The 24133-nt window shown below is 38.7% G+C and overlaps 1 protein-coding gene across 2 annotated transcripts in view; it reads left to right on the top strand.

The window, feature by feature from the left end:
* The window catches only part of LOC135478076 (serine/threonine-protein phosphatase 6 regulatory ankyrin repeat subunit A-like), a 51345-nt gene that overhangs the window by 17059 nt on the left and 10153 nt on the right, over positions 1 to 24133 (top strand). The window contains exons 8-22 of one of the 2 annotated variants that reach the window (XM_064758347.1): positions 483 to 561; positions 3796 to 3910; positions 4920 to 5072; positions 5541 to 5609; positions 6857 to 6997; positions 7520 to 7637; positions 8275 to 8340; positions 8696 to 8771; positions 12356 to 12481; positions 14858 to 14945; positions 16015 to 16132; positions 16964 to 17104; positions 19424 to 19490; positions 20349 to 20436; positions 22747 to 22830. In XM_064758347.1, the coding sequence (XP_064614417.1) occupies positions 483 to 561; positions 3796 to 3910; positions 4920 to 5072; positions 5541 to 5609; positions 6857 to 6997; positions 7520 to 7637; positions 8275 to 8340; positions 8696 to 8771; positions 12356 to 12481; positions 14858 to 14945; positions 16015 to 16132; positions 16964 to 17104; positions 19424 to 19490; positions 20349 to 20436; positions 22747 to 22830 (1529 nt within the window). Of the gene's footprint in view, positions 1 to 482; positions 562 to 3795; positions 3911 to 4919; positions 5073 to 5540; positions 5610 to 6856; positions 6998 to 7519; positions 7638 to 8274; positions 8341 to 8695; positions 8772 to 12355; positions 12482 to 14857; positions 14946 to 16014; positions 16133 to 16963; positions 17105 to 19405; positions 19491 to 20348; positions 20437 to 22746; positions 22831 to 24133 lie in introns of both variants that reach the window. The other variant, XM_064758346.1, reaches the window with a different exon arrangement.

Below are 24133 nucleotides of genomic sequence, written 5' to 3'. Positions count from 1 at the left end.
ACGTCAAGTGTTCTTGCTCGACGACAAACCAGGCATGCCTTAAGGAAACTTGTTACCATGTTATCCTCCAAAACTAACGACAGCGGTTTTAATATAGTCCAATATTTTTTTACAACTTAGATCTCGACACTTATCACTTGTTTTTAAGATAAACTGGTTTGGACACGAAATATCTCTTTATTGCAATAACTAAATGTTTGTTGAGTACGGTCATCCAAAAATCAAGGACACTGTTTGCCAACGACTCTGAAGCCCAGAACAAGTCTCTAACCTATATTATCATCCTCACCATTACTTATACAAGTATATGAAGTCTGCAGTAGAGGAAGCAGAGTGCGTTTTCATGCATCTAATCATTTAAACCTTTAACCCATCTCTACAGGGCATTGCATGCGGAGAGAGTGAGGGGCCATCTCCAAATATCAGCAGGGAAGGTTTGGTGATTTCTTGTTTGGTCCTACTTTCTTGGTTTTGTTTTTCAGTGTGAGGATGGGCGTACCCCTCTACACATGACTGCTTTGCATGGTAGATTTACCCGAGCACAGACTCTAACAGAGCATGGTGAGCTGTTCAGTTTTACATGTTACCTTATACCAGACTAGGGCAAAACTCCGCCTCAGTTACATGAACATCTTAAATCAGGCATCTGATTTTTCTGCCAATTCTCAGAATATCAATTTTTTAGTTTTTGTGTTTTTTTTAACAAATCCATAGTTCTGTGTGCATAAACAACAAAATTGTGTATTGGAAAGAAAATTTTTTTTTTTGTATTTTGGAACAAGAATACTGATTTTTAGCGAAGGTTTATCCCGTAATTGCGTTTGAAAACTTAAGAAAAAAAATGGCCCCCTTGCGGTATCTTAGTTGTAGGGGACATAAATCTGATATTGTTTTTTCTTAATCACAATCCTTCCTTTTTATGTTTTAGATGTAAAGAAAACAAAAGTAGCAGCTGTGAACATGAATCGAAAATACTCATACATATAATTACATGTAGGTTGTTTATGATGAAGGGAAATGAATATGAGATGTGAGATAAAATGCTATCAAATTCTGTGTCTTGGAAAGCTGTGGGAGCAGCCTTGTGTCAGAGGTTGATGGACAAGAGCTCTCTAATGCGACTGGTAATTTAAATGCATTAGGCCCAAATACTCAAACCAGGAAACAGTTGACTCAAGCTGCTCTCGGGAAGATGAAAAATTGAGGCCATATGATAGGTTTAAAATGAGGAATCGACTACATATATGTACAACTCGTGTACAGAGATCATTTCAGAATCTTGTTTTGGCATTATTGCTTGTTAGAGGAAGCCTATTTTTCAACAATTAATAAGCAACATGTTCTTTTTTCGTAACACAAGGGCAGTATACTCGAGTATTAAATTTGACATCAACTACCAGGGCCATATGATAGCCATCTTAGTTCCAGAAATAGTGCAGGCTCCCAAAAAATTCAGTGATCAAACTAAGTTATATTAAATGTCAGTAACAAATAACTTGAACAAAAATATGATGGTTCACCAATAAAAATATTAGTTTTCATTGTCTCTCATTCACTGACTTAACGGCTCTCAGAAGACATCATTCTGATGTGTATCAGTAAAATGTTTGTATGCAAAACCTCTATGCCGCCTTGAAAGTTTGAGATATGCTGGGTAAAATTGTAAATTAGAAGGAACACTTTGTGGCATGGCACTGAGACTTTGATAACATCACTGTTTTACCTAGCAACAAAATTTGTGTACATTTTGACTGTTACCGACAGTTTGACTACGATCATGTTGGATTGCAAGTAAATTTTACATACAACCTAAATTTTAGTTTAATGTGTTTGAAGTTTTCATTTTCTTATTTGAAGGAAGAAATAGACTTTTAAGAATTTCCCTCTGCTGTTTTATGGTTCAAAACACTTTAAGTATTAACTTTAAATGACTGGCACCAAAGTACCTTAAGAAATTTGGTAAAGGCAGAGTGTGTATAAAAATGAAACTTTTCTTCCAGTTTGCATAACATTATGTCAGTTTGGAAACTTTTTGTTTCTTATATTGCTAAAAGATACAGTACCAAGTATATCAATGGGCCATATTTTTTTTATTATAAAAATTATATTATGAAGATAGAATTTATATGTATTTAAATGATTAAATACAATAAGATAATGTTGTGTTGGTTAAAATGTGGAGTAGATGTGTGTAGATTTTATGCAGGTGGATCTGATAGCTCTGATTCAAACCACACATGTATATATCCTGCATACAGAGATATTAGCTCAATTCCTCAACCTTTTCACATATGAAAGAACATCTCGTCTCCCGCATATGCTTGAATAAAAACCTTGCAAACATGCGAAAAGTTTGAAGAATTACAGTAAAGTATTTCAGAGCTGAGGATGCATTCCTTGATCAGTTTTAATACCCAAACATTCAGTTTCTGTATGTTTGCAGGATCTGATCTCAAAATAAGGTGATTTTAGCTGTAATGAAGTCCAGTATTTATGTTTTGCATGGAAATGCGGTGAGCAAACTTTGTAAGATTTTCCCGAACTTCAGGATTTGTAAGAGCAGAAATGGGCAGCTGGAGCCATATACTAGTAAGACTTTTCAGCGTCTGACACTTAGTGATGCTAGCGTTGTCCTTGTTTGGAGAAAATCTTTCCTATGTGTTCAGTTATTGTATTATATTATAACTTGTCCTGATGTTATGTTAAAACTATATATGTGAATACATAGAATGGCAGCTGGTTAAACATGTTTAGTGTAAAATGCCATGTGGCTTTCAAGGCCTGTATATATATATCTGTATATGACGAAAGAGAACAAGTTAAACAAACACAGCATTTGAAAAGTGTAAGATATCGCTTGGGACAAAATGTGGCAAATTAAACAGAAACAGAAGATATCATATGTAAGAAAATGTGACGAAGTAAGGCCTTGCCCCGGGAGTCATCCAAAGCTACAGCCCTTCTTGATATGATATGGATATGTGGCAGTTTAGCCTGAAGATGTTATTGCACTGTTCTACCAGAATGTGTGGGATGCATGCGCGCTAGTTTGCGGCCCAATCTGCCACAGAACATCTCCCAGAATTGTGCTCTGCTATAATTTTGCTGTGTGGTTTTTGCTACCCGTGTTCATTACAGTATTTACACAGTAGAGAGTTGCATGGGGGAAGGTGTCCTCTCAAGGGCATGTATATCTAACCGCATGTTTCAAACTGGAGTGTGACAGTAGAAAAAAATATGTATTTATACAAAATTTTATAGATTTTAAAGTAGCTTTAATGAAAGTTCTTGTACAGGTGTATGTTTAGCAAGCTGTAAATTATAGTTAGTGAGGTACACTAGAAGGAAATTTTACTAGAGTTCTCTCCCTTGAAATAACTCTTCAGATTAAAACTGCATCAAGTGCATTGATTTCGGGTGTAAATATATTTAAAAAAGGAAACAGCAGTACAATGGCAAATGTTTTCTTCACCGACCTTGTTCAGACCTACAGTTTTAATAAGGATAAACTGATACATGGAATTATTTTGTGGAGGCTTGTGGTTGGAACGTCACATTAGCGTTGCAGTATTTGTTGTTTTGTATGTTGAACATTCATAGTTATATAAAAACTAATTCCGAGACATGAGAAGAGGGCACTGAGTGAGTTTTAAGATAAGAGCTGATTAGTTTGTGTCTTGTATAGGTGTCTAATGGTCAACAAAACGAAATCCAACTTTAATACTGGTAGAAGTAACTCAGCTAACATCCATCAGTCGTAATGTACTTAAGCGACTTTGTTTTTGCACATGACAGATGCAGAGGTGGAGGCGTGTGACAAGATGGGGAACACCCCGCTCCATGTGGCGGCCAGGTACGGCCATGAGTTGCTCATCACCACCTTGCTGGAGAACGGAGCCAATCCCAACAGGTATGGACTGTGGATGATTACATGACACATGAAACAATTGTTTTCTTATTTCTTAATACATAGTGTATGATGTGTTCCAGCATATGAAAGTACCAATCAGCTTTTTTTCTTCGGGCGTAAAGATGGCTTTAATTGACAGTTTTCACACGGCCCCATCAATCAGTGCACAAATTATGTAGCCAGCAGTGGTGATGGTGATAGCTCTCAGTTGCAAACTTTGTTGGGGGGGAAGAGCCTGAATATTTGCGACTGTTGAAGGAAAATATGCACATAATACAGGGCTTATTAAAAAATGTCAAATTTTCTTCTCATGTGTTTTCACATTTTTTTTTGTGTGTGTGTGTTCCTTATAACCATGCCCTTCACTTTATTGTATCTTTTCCTGCATCCTGTATGCCTAAGACCATTTGATGAACACAATGTATGAGACCTTCCTCTGTAGATATACGTTCCTTGTCCTACAGCTAGTCCCACAAGATGATTTTACATATCAAGGACAGTCCTAGTGTCATTGCAGCTCGCAGAATTTAACAAAATCATAAAATGTGACCATTAGGGTTTAGTTGAAAGTTACACTTTGAATGAATTAGACTTTGCCATTTTGATATTTTTTATCTTCAACATATGGTTAATATTTGTAGCTGCCTCCACAGTTTTTCGACATATGAAGGTCTGACAGCAACCTGCCGATAGTCATGGGTTTCCTCCCTCCATTATATAAGTGAAATATCCTTGAGTACAGGGTTAAGCCAATCAAATACAGCCACAGTTTTCCAGATCTTGATGTTGGCAAGATGTAAGACCATTCAGGTGGTCTTACAAAAAGTTCGTGTAATTAGACTTCTACAAGTGTACAATTACCCTGTAGGCTACATTTACTTTGTTAATCGGCCAATCATCCAAAAGATATGTGGTTTGGAGTGCTGCCAGTATATATTTTATCTAAATGATCACTCTGCCATTTCTTATCTGCTGAGAGTTTCACAGTGTCTCATGTTGATGTTGCCAGACGAGGTTGTAATGGCATGATGCCGGTGCACATGGCAGCGCTGAACGGCTACGCCGACTGCGTGAAACGGCTGCTGGTGTCGATGACCCACTTCAGCGTGAACACAACTGATGACAGCGGTCGAAGCTGCCTGCATGCAGCTGCCTGTGGAGGGTAAGTGGTGATTAAAGGGAGATAACAACTTTAGGGCAATCTTGCAATGTGGGAGTACAATGGAAAGCTATTTGTGATTATATATGGACATCCTAACCAGGGCCCAGTTTTTTTATCGTACATTTGGGGAATGATATTTTTTGTGTCATTATTACCGTACCATTGTCCTATATGTGTAATTATCATACATGTACGACATCTTTGTGGAACTGGGCCCTGATTCTGATAATCATTGCCTTGAGAAAGCTAGATGACTTGCCAAAGGTCCGTGGTTTATGCCTAAAATTAGTGAGCCTGGTATTAACAAACATTCAAATCAAGACGGAGAATCCAATTAATAAAACTTTGAATTTGAGGAGAAAAGCTGTCTGGAATATCCCATTTCACAATATCACAATAATATCCACAACCGACTAAAAGTGTACTTGAATATTCGGTTGGTTTTCATGCTCTCCTATGTGGTTTCAGAAATGTAGAGTGTGTGGAGTTGTTGTTGGCAATAGGAGCTGACTTTGGACTTCAGGACAAGGAGGGGAGGTAATCCACTACAGAACTTTGTTCATTTTTGTGGTTTCACAAGAATAAAAAAAATATATACACTTTTGGAACATTAGGTGGGATACTCTGTTGATGCATATATGCCTACATTAGCTCACTAATGTTCACTTTATATCGTTGCCACCACTGGCAAAAATTTGTAGAGAAATCTGGAACAATGCCGAGGTCATTGGGGTCACAATGAAGAGGCAGGAAGTGATGTCATCAAACAGAAAAACTTTGTCTTAATCTTTGTTTCTAACAATACACCTTCATTCTCCCTATCAGAAGTATGCACAATATGATTCTAATCAACCCTTGAAACAATTTTATTAACGAATGCAGATTAAACAGTTCCTGCAAAAGGACACTAGTGGTGAGGCTAAGCCAAACCAGTCTGGTGGTGGAAGTGATGTAAGGTGAATGGAGGGAGCAGCACATGCCCTGGAAGGATCATAACATTAGCTGTTTTGCATTGGGTGGGAAGTGGGGTGGGAGACTTACTTGTTGCATGTATTTATAATGGCAATATCAGTTTATGCTTAGTTGTTTTTGGCAGTGCTTACAGTCTCTGCCTTTGGCCTAACTTGCTAATTGTGACTGAGCACTGAGACCTGATGAAGCCCTATCTTTAGAAGTTAAAGGAGAAGAAAATTTAAATTTTCCATTGAAAAGAGTATGTATTTCCTCGTCGGTGCATGCCATGAGAAAAAATTCTAAAATATACCTCAAGTTGATAAAAATATAAAGTCAGTGCCAAAATCTGCTGTGGGCGACTCCAGTTTGCCTAAGAACTAGTCCTGAACTCTTCTGTGTTAGGAGCAGAATTGCTGTAGGAAACCACCGAAGTGCAGTTCGTACATTTCAGGTAGAATTCTCCTTCCCAGAAGGTTGTGAACAGTACAGTTTTTTTCCGCTTGTCGATCGGGACACCGGAATGTTGGACGTATGGTTCCGAGTTTACATGAACAAGCCGGCAGTTTTAACGACTGTCATTGGCTGAGAGACAACAAACCCCAAGCATAAATTACAGGGTGTTGAAGGTGGAGGATGTGATGGACTCAGCGATTTATGCCAGCTTTGCCGTTTTCAGGCTTTACTAGTATGGCGATGGAAAATCGCAAAATTATGCAACAGGCACCACCAGATACAAAAAAATGTGCTCTTTTCAGTCTATAGTGTCAGGTTTTTAAGGTCTCTTCTCCTTTAACCGCTGTTATCTACCTGTTGTCTATTACCTGTTTCAGGATCCCGCTTCATTACGCTGCAGCTAACTGCCACAAACACTGTGCTCAGATCCTGATGGTTGCCGGGAGCGACCTGAACATCACAGATGAAAGAGGCTGTACACCATTGCACTATGCAGCCGCAGCGGATGGGGAAGCTAAGTCAGTTCTTTTTACAGCTCTCTCTTTTGATATGAATATACATTAGTACTGTGGTTGGGGAAGTGCCGTCAGTCCCGTGATCCACCCTGTGTCATCTGTGTTAAACAATATTGGAACAAACCTGCTGTAAGAAACTTGGTTCCACTCCAGTGTTATGTAACATGGACAAAATGGATCTCTCCACTTTCTCCAAAAGGAGGGGAGAGGTTGTCAGGGATGTCAGGAACCTATTTCTAGGCTTGTCATTGATGGCCTGTGTCAAAGTTACTTCCCGTAAGTTACAGAATTCATGTTTTAGTCTCTGATGTACGTAACAATAAAAGTTAAGGTGAACGTAAAGTGTTACAGCTGGTATCTCAAAAGGCATGTCAGGTGGTTAAAAATGCAGCTGGGCATCCATGACACATTTTGAGACCGTTTACAAAGCGTTAAAATTTTATGATCATATTCAAGGACTGTTTTGGGTTTTTGATAACTCTATTCTATGCAGTCTGTCGAAACTTTCTGCTTTTCTGTTCACAGGGTTGTGGAACTGTTTTTAAAACATGATGCTCGCCCTGGCGTTCGCGACAATGAGGGATACAACGCCATCCATTATGCAGCCCTCAACGGCCATACCTGTAAACTTGCCTTAGAAATGGTGAGGGTGGATCTGGTGACCACATTCTTCAAATTGTTCCCACAGTTTACATGTATACACAAGGCATATTGTAGGTTGTCATGAAATATTGGCAGTCTTCAGATTCTGTAATACTATTGTTCTGTGGTGGGCTATTCTGACCACAATGGGACCAGTGACATCACGTAAGGTTTTTGCTACTTCATACTCATTAGACTGCCACATTTCATTATTTAAATTGCATATACATACAGATCTATGAATGCATTTGCTGATTTGATCGTGAAACAAATTATTTCAGGCAAAAAGTATTGATGTGACAGAGTACCCTCTGGGTCAGAACAGACCACTGTAAAAGGTGATCTTTTAACACCATTTTACTCACTTAGAGTAATTCTAAAAAATAACTATTTTCCAGGATAGTATTTAATGATTTTTCATCTGGTATATACTTTTGGTCACAACTTAGGGCATTTTTTGACTTAACTGTGCCAACAACCACACATACTTGGTTGAGCAAAGCCGGACAAAGTCAGAGCAGGGAAAGTTACAGGTTCCCTGTCCGCGTATGGTTTCTGGTGTATGTTAGACATGACGCACATGTGTATATGTACTGCTATTTAATATTAACTTGTGATGTATGCTTGTTATGTTTCAGTTAATGGATGCAGCCCCGACCGACTTGTTACCTGTTGGAGCAGCCTACTCGCCGCTACATCTAGCCGTGAGTTACCTCCCTTTGATTGCCTGATGCCGTGATATGTATTTCTTTCTTTCTTTCTAATGATGGGTATAAAGGTTTAACAAATGCGCACGTCTACACAAATGTATAGGAAGCTGTAATTTCCATTATATCTTCATTTTGGAATCCAGAAGTTAATCTGCAGCGTTTTAGGCTGTAAACCTGTTGACAGTTTGTATTATAAGTGTAAATCTTAAAACACTTTTTTCAGTTAAATTAATGCATACATTTGTTATGAAAATGACACCAGAAATGATTTATTTGTGGCACTAAACATGCCATGTTCGTACAGCTGTCCATCGCTGTACTGATGAAGCCAGATTGTTCTCTCCCACAGGCGTACAATGGGAATACAGAAGCTCTGCAGATTCTCACTAGCTGTATCATGAACCTGGACATAAGAGATATGAACGGTGAGTAAGTTTACAGTGTATGAAGTATTCGCTCACTAGCTGTATCATGAACCTGGACACAAGAGATATGAACGGTGAGTAAGTTTACAGTGTATGGAGTATTCGCTCACTAGCTGTATCATGAACCTGGACATAAGAGATATGAACGGTGAGTAAGTTTACAGTGTATGGAGTATTCGCTCACTAGCTGTATCATGAACCTGGACATAAGAGATATGAACGGTGAGTAAGTTTACAGTGTATGAAGTATTCGCTCACTAGCTGTATCATGAACCTGGACATACGAACGGTGAGTGAGTTTACAGTGTATGGAGTATTCGCTCACTAGCTGTATCATGAACCTGGACATAAGAGATATGAACGGTGAGTAAGTTTACAGTGTATGAAGTATTCGCTCACTAGCTGTATCATGAACCTGGACATATGAACGGTGAGTAAGTTTACAGTGTATGAAGTATTCGCTCACTAGCTGTATCATGAACCTGGACACAAGAGATATGAACGGTGAGTAAGTTTACAGTGTATGAAGTATTCGCTCACTAGCTGTATCATGAACCTGGACACAAGAGATATGAACGGTGAGTAAGTTTACAGTGTATGAAGTATTCGCTCACTAGCTGTATCATGAACCTGGACATAAGAGATATGAACGGTGAGTAAGTTTACAGTGTATGAAGTATTCGCTCACTAGTTGTATCATGAACCTGGACACAAGAGATATGAACGGTGAGTAAGTTTACAGTGTATGAAGTATTCGCTCACTAGCTGTATCATGAACCTGGACATAAGAGATATGAACGGTGAGTAAGTTTACAGTGTATGAAGTATCGCTCTCTAGCTGTATCATGAACCTGGACATAAGAGATATGAATGGTGAGTAAGTTTACAGTGCATGGAGTATTCGCTCACTAGCTGTATCATGAACCTGGATATAAAAGATATGAACGGTGAGTAAGTTTACAGTGTATGGAGTATTCGCTCACTAGCTGTATCATAAACCTGGACATAAGAGAGATGAAGGGTGAGTGAGTTTACAGTGTATGAAGTATTCGCTCACTAGCTGTATCATGAACCTGGACATATGAACGGTGAGTGAGTTTACAGTGTATGAAGTATTCGCTCACTAGCTGTATCATAAACCTGGACACAAGAGATATGAACTGTAAGTAAGTTTACAGTGTATGGAGTATTCGCTCACTAGCTGTATCATGAACCTGGACATAAGAGATATGAACGGTGAGTAAGTTTTACAGTGTATGGAGTATTCGCTCACTAGCTGTATCATGAACCTGGACACAAGAGATATGAACGGTGAGTAAGTTTACAGTGTATGGAGTATTCACTCACTAGCTGTATCATGAACCTGGACATAAGAGATATGAACGGTGAGTAAGTTTACAGTGTATGGAGTATTCGCTCACTAGCTGTATCATGAACCTGGACATAAGAGATATGAACGGTGAGTAAGTTTACAGTGTATGGAGTATTCACTCACTAGCTGTATCATGAACCTGGACATAAGAGATATGAACGGTGAGTAAGTTTACAGTGTATGGAGTATTCGCTCACTAAGCCTTGGCTCATGTGAACTCATATCATTAACGTGGCCATGGGCAAGGTTTCACAAACTGCATATCTAATATTCCAGCTACCGCTGCGTCACTTACTTCAAATACATGTATTGGGGACAGCACAGCACAATGACCCAGGAGCCTCCCACTGATGCAGTCGCTGTGAGTTTAAGTCCAGCTCAGACTGGCTTCCTCTTTGGTCGTACGTGGGAAGGTCTGTCAGCAGCCTGCGGATGGTCGACACTACGACCAAGGGGTCTCTCAACAGTGCAGTGACTGAGCTCAAAACCCAGTATATCCTCTGATAACTTTCTCATAATACACAAGTAATATTACTAAAAAAATAAATGAAAGCTTCATTTTAACTTAATATTTCAGCATTTTACTTTACCATTGCCTGAAGTGGATGGCAAAATAAAATAATGAAATAATAATCATAAGTGGGAAGATCTGCCAGCAACCTGTGGATTTTGGTGAGATCTGGCCGTGTTTTGTCCCATCATAATACTGGCCGTTTAAATGAAATGTTCTTGAGTTTGGCATAGAACACCAATCAAATAAACAGATCCATGTACGTGTATGAAAATCTGATCCTGAATACTGTTGCAAACCCCCACAAGATATACATTTACATGTAGCCAAAGGTAATTTCTTATGTTAAGAGGAGTCAATCACATATTTCTTTTTTGTGCAAAGGAAGTTAGAGATTTACAACTGGAAATATAAAATTTGGTTTGTTTAGGCACGCGTTATAGGTTATAGAGATTCAGATATTTCATTTACATCTTAAGAAAAAAAATTGCACATGTGACTGCAACCCAGATGAAGTCAAGTTGTTGAATTAGGCATGGTGAATCTCATAGTGAATGACTGTTTGAGTGAGGCATTGCTTGAGCAACTGGAAGGCTGAACTTTTGTTTGTTTGGGCACATTGTGGAGATTATGTGCTTTAAGATCTTGGAAAAGTTAAACAAACTGATTACAACCCAGATGAAGTCAAGTTGTTGAATTAGGCGTGGTGAATCTTAGCACATAGCAATCTAAGCACATCATAGCAATCTAAGCACATAATCTCCACATTGTGGAATTTATGTGCTTTAAGATCTTGAAAAAGTTAAATAAACTGACCACAACTCAGATGAAGTCATAAAGTATATATATATATACATTTTTTGTTTTTCTCTATACTTAGATGTATTATTGTAGCAAACTTTTTCACAGGGCTAGGTCCCTGCAATACTCTTGCACATATGTGCATTGTTCAAATGAAACATGGGATGAGAAAGGGGCCATCTCCCACTCACTTGGTTTGTTCTCTGTACATGTGTGTTGGGAGTTCGTCAGCAGAGGGGTAGGAAGGGGTCCCTAATGGGCTGTCCCCCACTACCCTGCTTCTTCTGCTGGTTGGGACAGTTGTGGGGACTGTGCTATTGGTTTTGTTGTTGCTTTTGTTGTTGTTTTTTGTATGTATGAATGTATGTAGTTTCTCTTTTCAAACTACATGATTCTTTATCTCATTTTATACGTATTGATGTATTTTTTGATTGGACTCTGAAGTACATGTTTCCTATATATTGTTTTCTCTGTGATAGCTTGGGGAAGAACAGTTTCATTGTAAATTGACCGAGCTACCTTCAATCAATAAAGATACTGCTATTATTATTATTTTTATTATTATTATTATTATAGTCAAGCTTTTGATTTAACCATCTTGACTCACATAGCGAACTACTTTGTTTGAGCGATGCGGGGGTGGCCTGGTGCATTGTTTGAGTGATGGCTCTTGCTGGCTTCCTATCCAGTAAACCTGCAGATGGTCATGGGTTTCATTCTGGCACCGTTTGGGTTTCCTCCTTCCATAATGCTCGCGGCTGTCATATGTGAAATATTCCTTAGTATGGCGTAAAACGCCACTAAATAAATAAAACATTTCAGTGAAGCGTTGTTGAATTGATCCAGTCCATGCCTGGTCAGTGACGCATAATTTGAGCGATACATTGTTTGCTGTTTCAGGGAGGACGATGTTGGACCTGGCTTGTTTCAAGGGTCAGACGGAGTGTGTGGAGTTGTTGTTGAATCAGGGAGCTTCCATCCTAGTCCATGACTCTGTCAACCGGCGGACTCCTATCCATGCTGCAGGTATTCTCATTTGTCTTACGGAGGCTAGACCAGTCACATACAGACCTGCGTACAGTCACAGCAATAATCGATCTGGCATTTCTATTTGTAGACGAGTGTTTTACAATGAATGCTGTCGACATTAACAGTGTTTGCCGATAGTGATGTACAGACTACCGATTATTTCCCATAATTCCTATGTACCCTCGATTGTGTTTTTAGGTAAGATTGCCCCTGTGACCTATCAGGCCTGTGGGGGGAGTACAGACATGCAAACGACCATGTAATGCAGTGGCAAACTTGTCTCTGTTTATGTACTTCTGATACTTATGAATCAAATAGTGTAAATCGTCAACCAATAATACAATTATTATGAATATGGCACACAAATGATTTACTAAAGATGCAAGCTTCAAAGAACTGTTGAGATTGTTTCTCTACAACTCACACTTCTCTCAGATGTTTCAAAACATTGCTTGTTGAAAAGGTTGAAGAATTAGGGTAGTTAAAAAAGACAGAATTAACTTAATTGTCGTTAGCGCAGCAGCCCTTGCTTGTTTGGTGGCTGTCTTGTTTTTTAGCGATATTGTGAGAGGGGTTAAAAGTGTCGGTGTTTGTGTTGATGCCCAGTTAAGCTTTTTTTCTTACTTCCTTTACATGTGTAATGGGCTGTCATTTATTGATTGAAGGTTAAGCATTTTTGTTTACCTCTAAGGTGTGGTGTGTAAATGCCCATTCTCGTATGGCAGGTTAAGCTTTGTTTTTTGGGTTTTAGCTCTTGTATATTGGGCTGTCACACATGGATTGAAGGTTAAGCTTTTTTTTTTTTGCTCCCTAGTTTATGGTGTGGTGTGTAAATGCACATTCTCAGATGGCAGGTTAAGCTTATTTTTAACTCTTGTATAATGCCAATCATACGTGGATCTTCAACATACAGTGATAAAAAGTTTTTTGTTTGTGTGTCTTTTTATGTTCCTTTTCCCCTGTATACATCTACAAAGGGCCTACTGATGGAGGGTTGAACTGTTTTATTGGTTTTAGTTTGATAGGCTTTGTGAATGTTTTTTAATTGATAGACTTTCAATTCAAAAATTTACCAGTCATGTAAACTTGAGTTTGTTTTCTGTAGTAAACACGTTCACACGAATTAAGCCTTCATGCAGGGCAACAGTATACGGAGCTTCTGTGAGTTTATTGCGAGATTTATGGACTTGCCAGATATACCATTTTTGGAATCAAGAAAAGTTTCATGTTGGGCAGCAATTTTTAGGCACATAGATGTAGAAGAACAATAAGGGTATTGGGTTCCACTGGTGATTTTAGCATTTTCCGGTTTTGTGGACATACATTCAGATTGACTTCATTTTGTTCTCCTGTAAACATGGATCTCTACAAGGCTTTCTTGTAGGGCTACTGTTTCTTATCCAACCACTTATCTAGAAAAGCTTTTTGTCTCTCTAGCTACTTGGTGTATACCAATTTATCTGGTATACACAGTGCCTGTAGAAAGCTTTCCACATCTGTATTAGTACTAGGAGCCTAGGACACTGGCCGATGCATGTGCCTTCCTATACTGTGACGGAATGTTAAAACCATCCACGCAGACATTGGCTGTTGTCAGCTGAGTGTTTGCTCAGCCAATCAGAGGGCTGCAGTGGCCACCCTTGCTACACGGATAGCCAGTCATGGGAAGTGATTTGCAAATAAAAGACCACTCCAGCGAGTTGGTACTCGAACACCCCACATTGAAGTTTTTTTACTACCATATCTCAACATTTGCTCAGCCTTTCGCCGTGTTGGAATTGTCCACGGATGGCTGCATGCAGTTCACAGTTTGCATATCAAAGACCTCTGCCTCAGTTTTGTACAAGAACTCCCCACAATGACGCTTTTACCACAACAACACTTTACAACTTTTATCTTTACTCTGATTCCATTGTCTAGTTGACTGCCATGGCAGGCGAGCTGGTGGGATTCTCTGAATGCCTTGTTCTTAATGAGTTCACTTTACTAATGTGTGAAATCTAGGTTTTTGCCCAAAAAATTCTGAGGCACAAAAAGAAAATCTCAAATATTATTTTTGGCACTGAACATTTTTCCAGTAGGATACCATTTTAACTTGCAGGCAAACCTCAAATATAACCCTACCTTATAAGTAAACATGGAAACACCTTTCCATAAAGATTGATAGAACTGTCAGAATCGGGTAAAGTGTGTAAACTAGGCGACCTTTGAAATATTTTTTTAGTTAACTTTTTAATATTTAGTAAATTTACAGAAATCATGAAAAATTCATAAATTCAATCAGCAGAAACTTAAATCCTGATTTTTGTCGGTCTTTTTATTTAAAACTTAAGTAAATAAACAAGCGAGTAAAAGAATATTTCCATATTGCAGCCAGTAATGGTCACACAGACTGTTTAAAGCTGTTGGCAAGTAAAGCAGACGAGAGCAATTTGCTTGACAGCCGGGATGGATTGGACAGGTGAGTGGTGTACTGTATCACTGGTGTGAGGAAAGGGACCTGTGGCCTAATAGTTACTGTGCTAGCGATGACCCAGGAGCCTCACAGTTTCCTCCGGTCATACATGGGAAGGTCTGAGAGCAACCTGGGGAAAGTTGTGGGTTTCCCATTTACTCCCATCCTATAAGTGACATCAATCACGTAAGTAGCTGAAACAGATATCCAGAAGGGTGATGACTACCCTGTGTAACACTTAACAGAGATTGAGATCTATACCTCTCTCCAATGTTGGGAGAACTGGGACCAAACCCATGTCAGGTCATACAGAAAGACTGTAAAAACTGTACTGGGAGCTTTGTAAACAAGTGACGTCTGTCTTCTGCTTGAAGGAGCCTAACATGATGGCCGTGTTGAGCTTCACTGAAACATTGACAGAATTTGTTGATCATTGCACAGAGCAGTACTTTAAATGTAATTTAATGATAAAAGTTCTTAAACTGGACTTTTCTTGCATTCAGTCACCATTCATAAATATTAGTACCATTTTATTCCGATACATGAAATATTCTCTAGTGTGGCATCAAACAGCGGTGTGATCCAATGAAATCTACGTACGTTGTAAAACAGCAGAGTTATGCCCCTTTTTGTGTGTGTATAGCATTTCTGGAGTCTTCAACCTGCCATTGCAGTGAGGCAGCATTACAAATATATGAGCACTGTAACTTGTACAAGGAGACACAACTGTGATATACCTTATATGACCGAAAATTTCGCCAAATAAATTTCACAAAATACTATTTTCGATCGAAGCAAACCTTAACCCAGCTGTCTAAACTGAATAAACTCTCAGAATCAGGAAAGATTGTCGAGTAAGTCATGGACGAAATTTGTGGTCATTCAGGGTATATGTTAAGCGACTAAGATTTAGCCAAGTCAGGCAAAATGTCATGGGCGAATTTTTATATCATTTACCCCAATTGAATAACAATGTTGAAAGGGTCTCTAAATCCCCAAGAAAATAGAACTACATGTGTTTCAAAGACTTTGAAATCTGTTCTTTAAAACACCAACCCCCTCTGTTTGTTCTCAGGACGCCCTTAATGCTGGCTGTGGGGAATGGACACATGGAAACTGTGATGTACTTGTTGCGGAGCGGCGCAGACGTGAACGCTGCAGATCATTTGGGCAGGACAGCGTTACATCGTGGGGTAAGAGGCGTTTAGGGGTGGAACGTGCATTAGCACAATAAGCGACACATGGATGTAATGTTTTGTGGACTTGTTTGTCGCTTTGGTAAAGGACACTCCGCCATTTTGACAAATGCACTCACAACTTTTCAGAAGACTAGATTTATAGGTGCCCTAACTGTTTCTGTGGCTAAAACGTCTGTCTTGAAGTCAGGAGACCTGGGATCACGAAAATGATATTTGTTACTGCCTGGCTTGGAACTTAGCACTTACAGATTAGAGCACAGAAACAGGACTTGTTGGCCAGGTGTTATTAGGATGTGACTGGGTGGGTGTCTTGTCTGGTGTCTTTGGTCTGATACTTCAGTGGCATGGGTGGTATGATACTTCAAAGTGATGCATCAGGGGCAGTAGATACAGGGTCATTTCTGGGTTGGGTCACATCTAAGGCCTTGCGAGGAAGTTTTAGCTTCTTCGCTAGGCATTCAGCATTAAAGGGATAGTGCAGTGACTGGTTGACCCGTATCAGTAGAGTGGCTCGTGTGGGGCGGATTACTTGCCTTTGATAAGTCGTCTCATTGAAGCAGCACTAGATAAAAGAGTAGGTGGAAATCCGTCCTGCAACAAAGAGGCACATTACATGCACTCTAAGGACTCCCTTGTTGTCGTATGACTAAAAAATTGTTAAGTACAATGTTAAACCCCAAGCTGTCACTCAGTGACTCATAGAATGAATGAATGAAGCATATTGTAAACGTGTGTCTTTCTTTTTTGTCTATGATTTTTAAATCTGGAAAAATTGATACATAATGTAATTGATCTATTTCTTACACTACTTGACTCACTTTTCAGGCAGCCAATGGTTATGAGGAGTGCTCTGATGCTCTTCTCCACCAGGGGGCCTCCATCTCTGTCTGGGACAACAAAGGGAGATCACCCTTACACATGGCGGCCATGTCAGGTCATGTGGGAATTATGTCACTGCTTATATTTGTGAGTATTCAACCACACATGGAAATGTGTAGTAAGGGAACATGGAAATGTGTGGTAAGGGAACATGGAAATGTGTGGTAAGGAAACATTTCCATGTGTGGTAAGGGAACATGGAAATGTGTGGTAAGGGAATGTGGAAATGTGTGGTAAGGGAACATGGAAATGTGCGGCAAGGGAACATGGAAATGTGTGGTAAGGGAACATGGAAATGTGTGGTAAGGGAACGTGGAAATGTGTGGTAAGGGAACATGGAAATGTGCAGCAAGGGAACATGGAAATGTGTGGTAAGGGAACATGGAAATGTGTGGTAAGGGAACGTGGAAATGTGTGGTAAGGAAACATGGAAATGTGCGGCAAGGGAAAATGGAAATGTGTGGTAAGGGAACATGGAAATGTGTGGTAAGGGAATATGGGAACATGGAAATGTGTGGTAAGGGAACATGGAAATGTGTGGTAAGGGAACATGGAAATGTGCGGTAAGGAAACATGGAAATGTGTGGTAAGGGAACATGAAAATGTGCTTCCTACAGGTACATGTATGACCCCACTTTTTCCATCACAGGAATCGTTCACAGTGTGCTATATTGTATGTATACAAATAAAGGGAAACACATTGGGGTTATTGCGATTAGTCTGGATACAATATTGCGATTAGTCTGGATACAATAATGTGATTAGTATGAATACAATAATGTGATTAGTATGAATACAATAATGTGATTAGTATGGATACAATATTGCGATTAGTCTGGATACAATAATGTGATTAGTATGAATACAATAATGTGATTAGTATGAATACAATAATGTGATTAGTATGAATACAATAATGTGAATACAATAATGTGATTAGTATGAATACAATAATGCGATTAGTATGAATACAATAATGTGATTAGTCTGGATACAATAATGTGATTAGTCTGGATACATTAATGCGATTAGTATGAATACAATAATGCGATTAGTATGAATACAATAATGTGATTAGTCTGGATACATTAATGCGATTAGTATGAATACAATAATGTGATTAGTATGAATACAATAATGCGATTAGTATGAATACAATAATGCGATTAGTATGAATACAATAATGTGATTAGTATGAATACAATAATGTGATTAGTATGAATACAATAATGCGATTAGTATGAATACAATAATGTGATTAGTATGGATACAATAATGTGATTAGTATGAATACAATAATGTGATTAGTATGAATACAATAATGCGATTAGTCTGGATACAATAATGTGATTAGTATGAATACAATATTGCGATTAGTCTGGATACAATAATGTGATTAGTCTGGATACATTAATGCGATTAGTATGAATACAATAATGTGATTAGTATGAATACAATAATGCGATTAGTCTGGATACAATAATGCGATTAGTATGGATACAATAATGTGATTAGTCTGGATACATTAATGCGATTAGTATGAATACAATAATGTGATTAGTATGAATACAATAATGTGATTAGTATGAATACAATAATGCGATTAGTATGAATACAATAATGTGATTAGTATGAATACAATAATGTGATTAGTATGAATACAATATTGCGATTAGTCTGGATACAATAATGTGATTAGTCTGGATACATTAATGCGATTAGTATGAATACAATAATGTGATTAGTATGAATACAATAATGCGATTAGTCTGGATACAATAATGCGATTAGTATGGATACAATAATGTGATTAGTCTGGATACATTAATGCGATTAGTATGAATACAATAATGTGATTAGTATGAATACAATAATGCGATTAGTATGAATACAATAATGTGATTAGTGTGAATACAATAATGTGATTAGTATGAATACAATAATGCGATTAGTATGGATACAATAATGTGATTAGTATGAATACAATAATGTGATTAGTCTGGATACATTAATGCGATTAGTATGAATACAATAATGTGATTAGTATGAATACAATAATGTGATTAGTCTGGATACATTAATGCGATTAGTATGAATACAATAATGTGATTAGTATGAATACAATAATGCGATTAGTATGAATACAATAATGCGATTAGTATGAATACAATAATGTGATTAGTATGAATACAATAATGTGATTAGTATGAATACAATAATGCGATTAGTATGGATACAATAATGTGATTAGTATGGATACAATAATGTGATTAGTATGAATACAATAATGTGATTAGTCTGGATACAATTATGTGATTAGTCTGGATACATTAATGTGAATAGAATGGATACCTTAATGTGATGGTATGGATACCTTAATGTGAGCAGTGGATGTTGTGTTTACAGGGAGGATTGCTGGAGACACTGGAGGATGCCAAGGGCTACACTCCCCTTCACTGGGCAGCTTACAACGGTAAAACACCCACATATACTAAACAAACTGTTAGGAGTAGTATCTTAAAAACTTAATACTGCATGGACTGAACTCAGGTTTGGCACACATGTAGAGCCCAACGACATGAGAGGAATGTTTCATTGTTGATTTGCAATGCACATATTAAATGCTGTAAATTACAAAATACAGAATCAAAATATTAAAGTTAATGGTAGGGGTGATATCTCAAAAAGTACCTCAAAAGCATGTATTGACGTGAAGATTTACATGCGTATAAAACACTATGACACATAGTGTACGTGTTCATGCTAATTTGTTTAAATCAACAAATTCATGACCTCAGTACTTGGGTTGATGTTTTGCATTCATATGCCTCTTACAGAGGAGCTTTAATGTATCCTATCTACCAAATGTAATTCCACATATTTCAGTGTGTGAACAGATGAAATACTATTCATTGTCTCAGTTCGTTTATCCGGCCGTGCATGGGAAGGTCTGCCATCAACCTGCGGATTGTCGTGGGTTGCCCATTACCTCCCACCATAATGCTGGCCGCCGTCGTATAAGTGAAATATTCTTGAGTACGGCGTAAAACACCAATCAAATAAATATATAAATCAACTTGTTCATCACAAATTTCCAAGAGTTCATCTGCTTCTAGGCTAAGATTGATAGTTAACACTGGGAACTTCAGTCCCAGCCCACCCCCTCAAAATCTGACAGCTGTCACATATGTCAAAAATTGGTTGTTATGCACCTGTCAATCAGTTGTATGGCAACAGAAGCCTAATTTTCAGTCTTGCTAAAAGTCAGTAGAATGAGGAAAATGTTAGCTGTTTAACACTCAGTGGCTTTTTTCTTTTTCTCTCTCTCCAGGGCATGACAGTTGCATAGAGATCCTGTTACAGCATGAAGAACACAAACATATCTCTGGAAATTTGTTCAGTCCACTGCACTGTGCTGTGTAAGTCTGAAACCTCCTTAGCACCTTAAGACACAGTGACATGTTTTCTTGAACATTTTCTTAAGTTTATTTATAATTGAGAAAAAGACTTCTTTCCAGAGCAGATCAGAAAATGTTAAAGTATTCCAAAGTATGCTAATCGGATAGAAGGTGGTGGACGCAGTTGTGAAAAGAAAAATGCTGAACATTGTGCAAATTACATGTAATAATAGTTGAATTTACAGCAACGTTTGACAAGAATTTTAACTCTTGTGTAGCCCATTTTTTTTTTTTTTTAAAAACCCAGTCTTGTGACATTTAGAGATTAAGATTATATGCTTTTCTCTGCTCTCTGTTTATCACCAGTTAATTGCTGTCAACTCTGAAGTGTATGTTTTATGTGTTGGTAACTTGTGAGACCGATATTTATTTCGGGTATGTAGAGACACCACCACAAAAATTTGGATTTACTCTCAATACTCCAATCATTAATTCAATGCTGTTATTCTGTTTATAACAGCAGGTATATTCCCAGTCTGTATTGTTCCAGTATAACTCTTGGAAGAAAACTCTTACGACTTATTTCAGTGAATCAACAAGAACAGCATAATAGAACATCTGAAGATTTGTTTTTCAGTTCGAACACTAAACAATGAAATCTATTTATTCACATACATACAGTCAAATCATCAAATATTCCTTCAGAATCAGCAATATGTGCGAGAGAGTTTCAGGGGGAATAACTCTGGGCGTCTTGTTTAAACAGCTATAGAGAGTGAACAGTCTTTAGCAATTTAAAAATATTACAACAGGTATGTGTGCTGGAATTTCTACCTAACCATAATCCTTAGGTACATTTTAATGCAAGAGAAGTAATTGTTTACCTCTTATAGTCACAGTTCCTTCAATATAACACTAAATCCTTCCTGCGTAATATACTGAAGATTACTGATCTTCAGCCAGATCGAGCAAATCTTCGCAGGATCGAATACACAAGCTCCGCCCGCTGTCAGTCAAGATTAGCCCCTCTTGGGAAGATTGGCGATCCCTGGCAAATTTTTATGCTGATTCCCTATGGGATGCTCATCGATGTATAGCCTGTGTTTTGAGACCGTATAGCTGTCTTGCATCTGTATATTTCAGTAACTGTAAATTTTCATCTGTGGTATTTTCTAACTAATCTTCTGTAGCTTGTCTTTGCTCTTGGCTTTGTCTTCGATCTTGGCTGTCGTTGTCCTCTAGGACCATCTGTCAGACGCCATGATCGATGCCCTTTTATAGCGTGTAGACAGAGTAGTTGGTGCTAAGCACCAAAAATCCTACATTTTGATTGGCTGACGTGCATTGAGCAGCGTTTGCCTCTTACTACACCCCGCCTATAATTTACTATGATGATGAAGCAAATGTAGCTAAAATAGGGTAATTTTCCCAATGCCAACATAAAGAGAAACCCCATCATTTCTATCAAATAGTGCTATATTAAATATTAATTTGCACACAGATACTATAAAATCCGTTCTTTCTAACGATACCAATGTAACACATGAGCCGTTTTCGTAATCATCAAAATCCTAGATTCCAAAGCCTCCAATCCGAAATGCTAAACATCATGACAGACTTTACAAGCCATGAATGGCTAAGGCTAAATGGCTTCTAACTGAGGTAAGACTATAGAAACTCCAGCAATATATACCTGTTTCATAAACTATGAGTCCTAGCCAACAGTGAGTACATTTTTATACCAGAATTCTGTGACAATTGGTCACTGAAATTTGACTGTTGTTGTTGTAATCAATCGTCAACAACACATACCTTAGTCAAAAATAACCCCATGAAACTCTTCTTGCATTTCATTTTTGTTAACAATAAAATGTTACACCTGCATAAGACATATGGGAAGACTAACGGTTCAATGTTCAAAAGAGTCTCTCGGTATAATGTTCGATAGTGGTGATTGCTTGTCTCAGGCTCGATCAGCCGATATGGGAGATGCTCTGAATATTCACACAGTGATGTGTCAGTGATTAAGCACTTAACAGCAGAGGGGCGAGTAAGCTGTAGACGACAGTTATTTATGAGTATTTTGTGCCACTTTCGTGTTGTCGTTGTTGCAGTGATCTGCTCTTATACAAATCATTTTGCAGGAGAATTACTCATTACCGTCAAGTAATGACAGTTACACCTGCAATGTAACATCAGACAACCAGATTACCTTCAGGTAACAGTCTGAAATGAATAAGAGATTATCCATAAGTTTTATGTCACACTTGCTTAATACTGGATACTGCAGGCTGGTGGTTAAACATAACATTACAACGGGTGTATTTTCAGGATAAATGGAAATGATACGTGTACGGAGTTACTGGTGGACAACCTCGGGGAAAAATGTGTCCATGTCAGGGACAAACGAGACAGGTGAGTGTCTCAAACAGGCATTGCAGGTGGACAACCTCGGGGAGAAATGTGTCCATGTCAGAGACAAACGAGACAGGTGAGTGTCTCAAGCAGGCATTGCAGGTTTACAACCTCGGGGAGAAATGTGTCCATGTCATAGACAAACGAGACAGGTGAGTGTCTCAAACAGGCATTGCAGGTTTACAACCTCGGGGAGAAATGTGTCCATGTCAGAGACAAACGAGACAGGTGGGTGTCTCAAACAGGTATTGCTGGTGGACAACCTTGGGGAGAAATGTGTCCATGTCAGAGACATACTACAAGACAGGTGAGTGTCTCATACAGGTGTTACTGGTGGTTACCCTCTCAGAGAAATGTGTCCATGTCAGAGACACACAAGACAGGTGAGTGTTTCAAACAGGCGTTACTGGTGGACAACCTTTGGGAGAAATGTGTCTATGTCACAGGCAAACGATAGAGGTGAGTGTCTCAAACAGGCGTTACTGGTGGTTACCCTCTCTGAGAAATGTGTCCATGTCAGAGACAAATGAAACAGGTGAGTGTCTCAAACAGGCATTGCGGGTGGACAACCTCAGGAAGAAATGTGTCCATGTCAGAGACATACAAGACAGGTGAGTGTCTCAAACAGGCATTGCAGGTGGACAACCTCAGGAAGAAATGTGTCCATGTCAGAGACATACAAGACAGGTGAGTGTCTCTAACAGATATTGCGGGTGGACAACCTCAGGAAGAAATGTGTCCATGTCAGAGACATACAAGACAGGTGAGTGTCTCTAACAGATATTGCGGGTGGACAACCTCAAGAAGAAATGTGTCCATGTCAGAGACATACAAGACAGGTGAGTGTCTCTAACAGATATTGCGGGTGGACAACCTCAGGAAGAAATGTGTCCATATCAGAGACATACAAGACAGGTGAGTATCTCTAACAGATATTGCGGGTGGACAACCTCAGGAAGAAATGTGTCCATGTCCATGTGTATGTCAGAGACATACAAGACAGGTGAGTATCTCTAACAGATATTGCGGGTGGACAACCTCAGGAAGAAATGTGTCCATGTCAGAGACATACAAGACAGGTGAGTATCTCTAACAGATATTGCGGGTGGACAACCTCAGGAAGAAATGTGTCCATGTCAGAGACGCACAAGACAGGTGAGTGTCTCAAACAGGTGTTACTGGTGGCTGTACTCTCGGAGAAATGTGTCCATGTCAGAGACATACAAGACAGGTGAGTATCTCTAACAGATATTGCAGGTGGACAACCTCAGGAAGAAATGTGTCCATGTCAGAGACATACAAG

The sequence above is a fragment of the Liolophura sinensis genome, chromosome 11 (assembly GCF_032854445.1).
Source record: "Liolophura sinensis isolate JHLJ2023 chromosome 11, CUHK_Ljap_v2, whole genome shotgun sequence".
NCBI classification, from domain to species: domain Eukaryota; kingdom Metazoa; phylum Mollusca; class Polyplacophora; order Chitonida; family Chitonidae; genus Liolophura; species Liolophura sinensis.
This window is presented reverse-complemented; position numbering and strand designations above follow the sequence as displayed.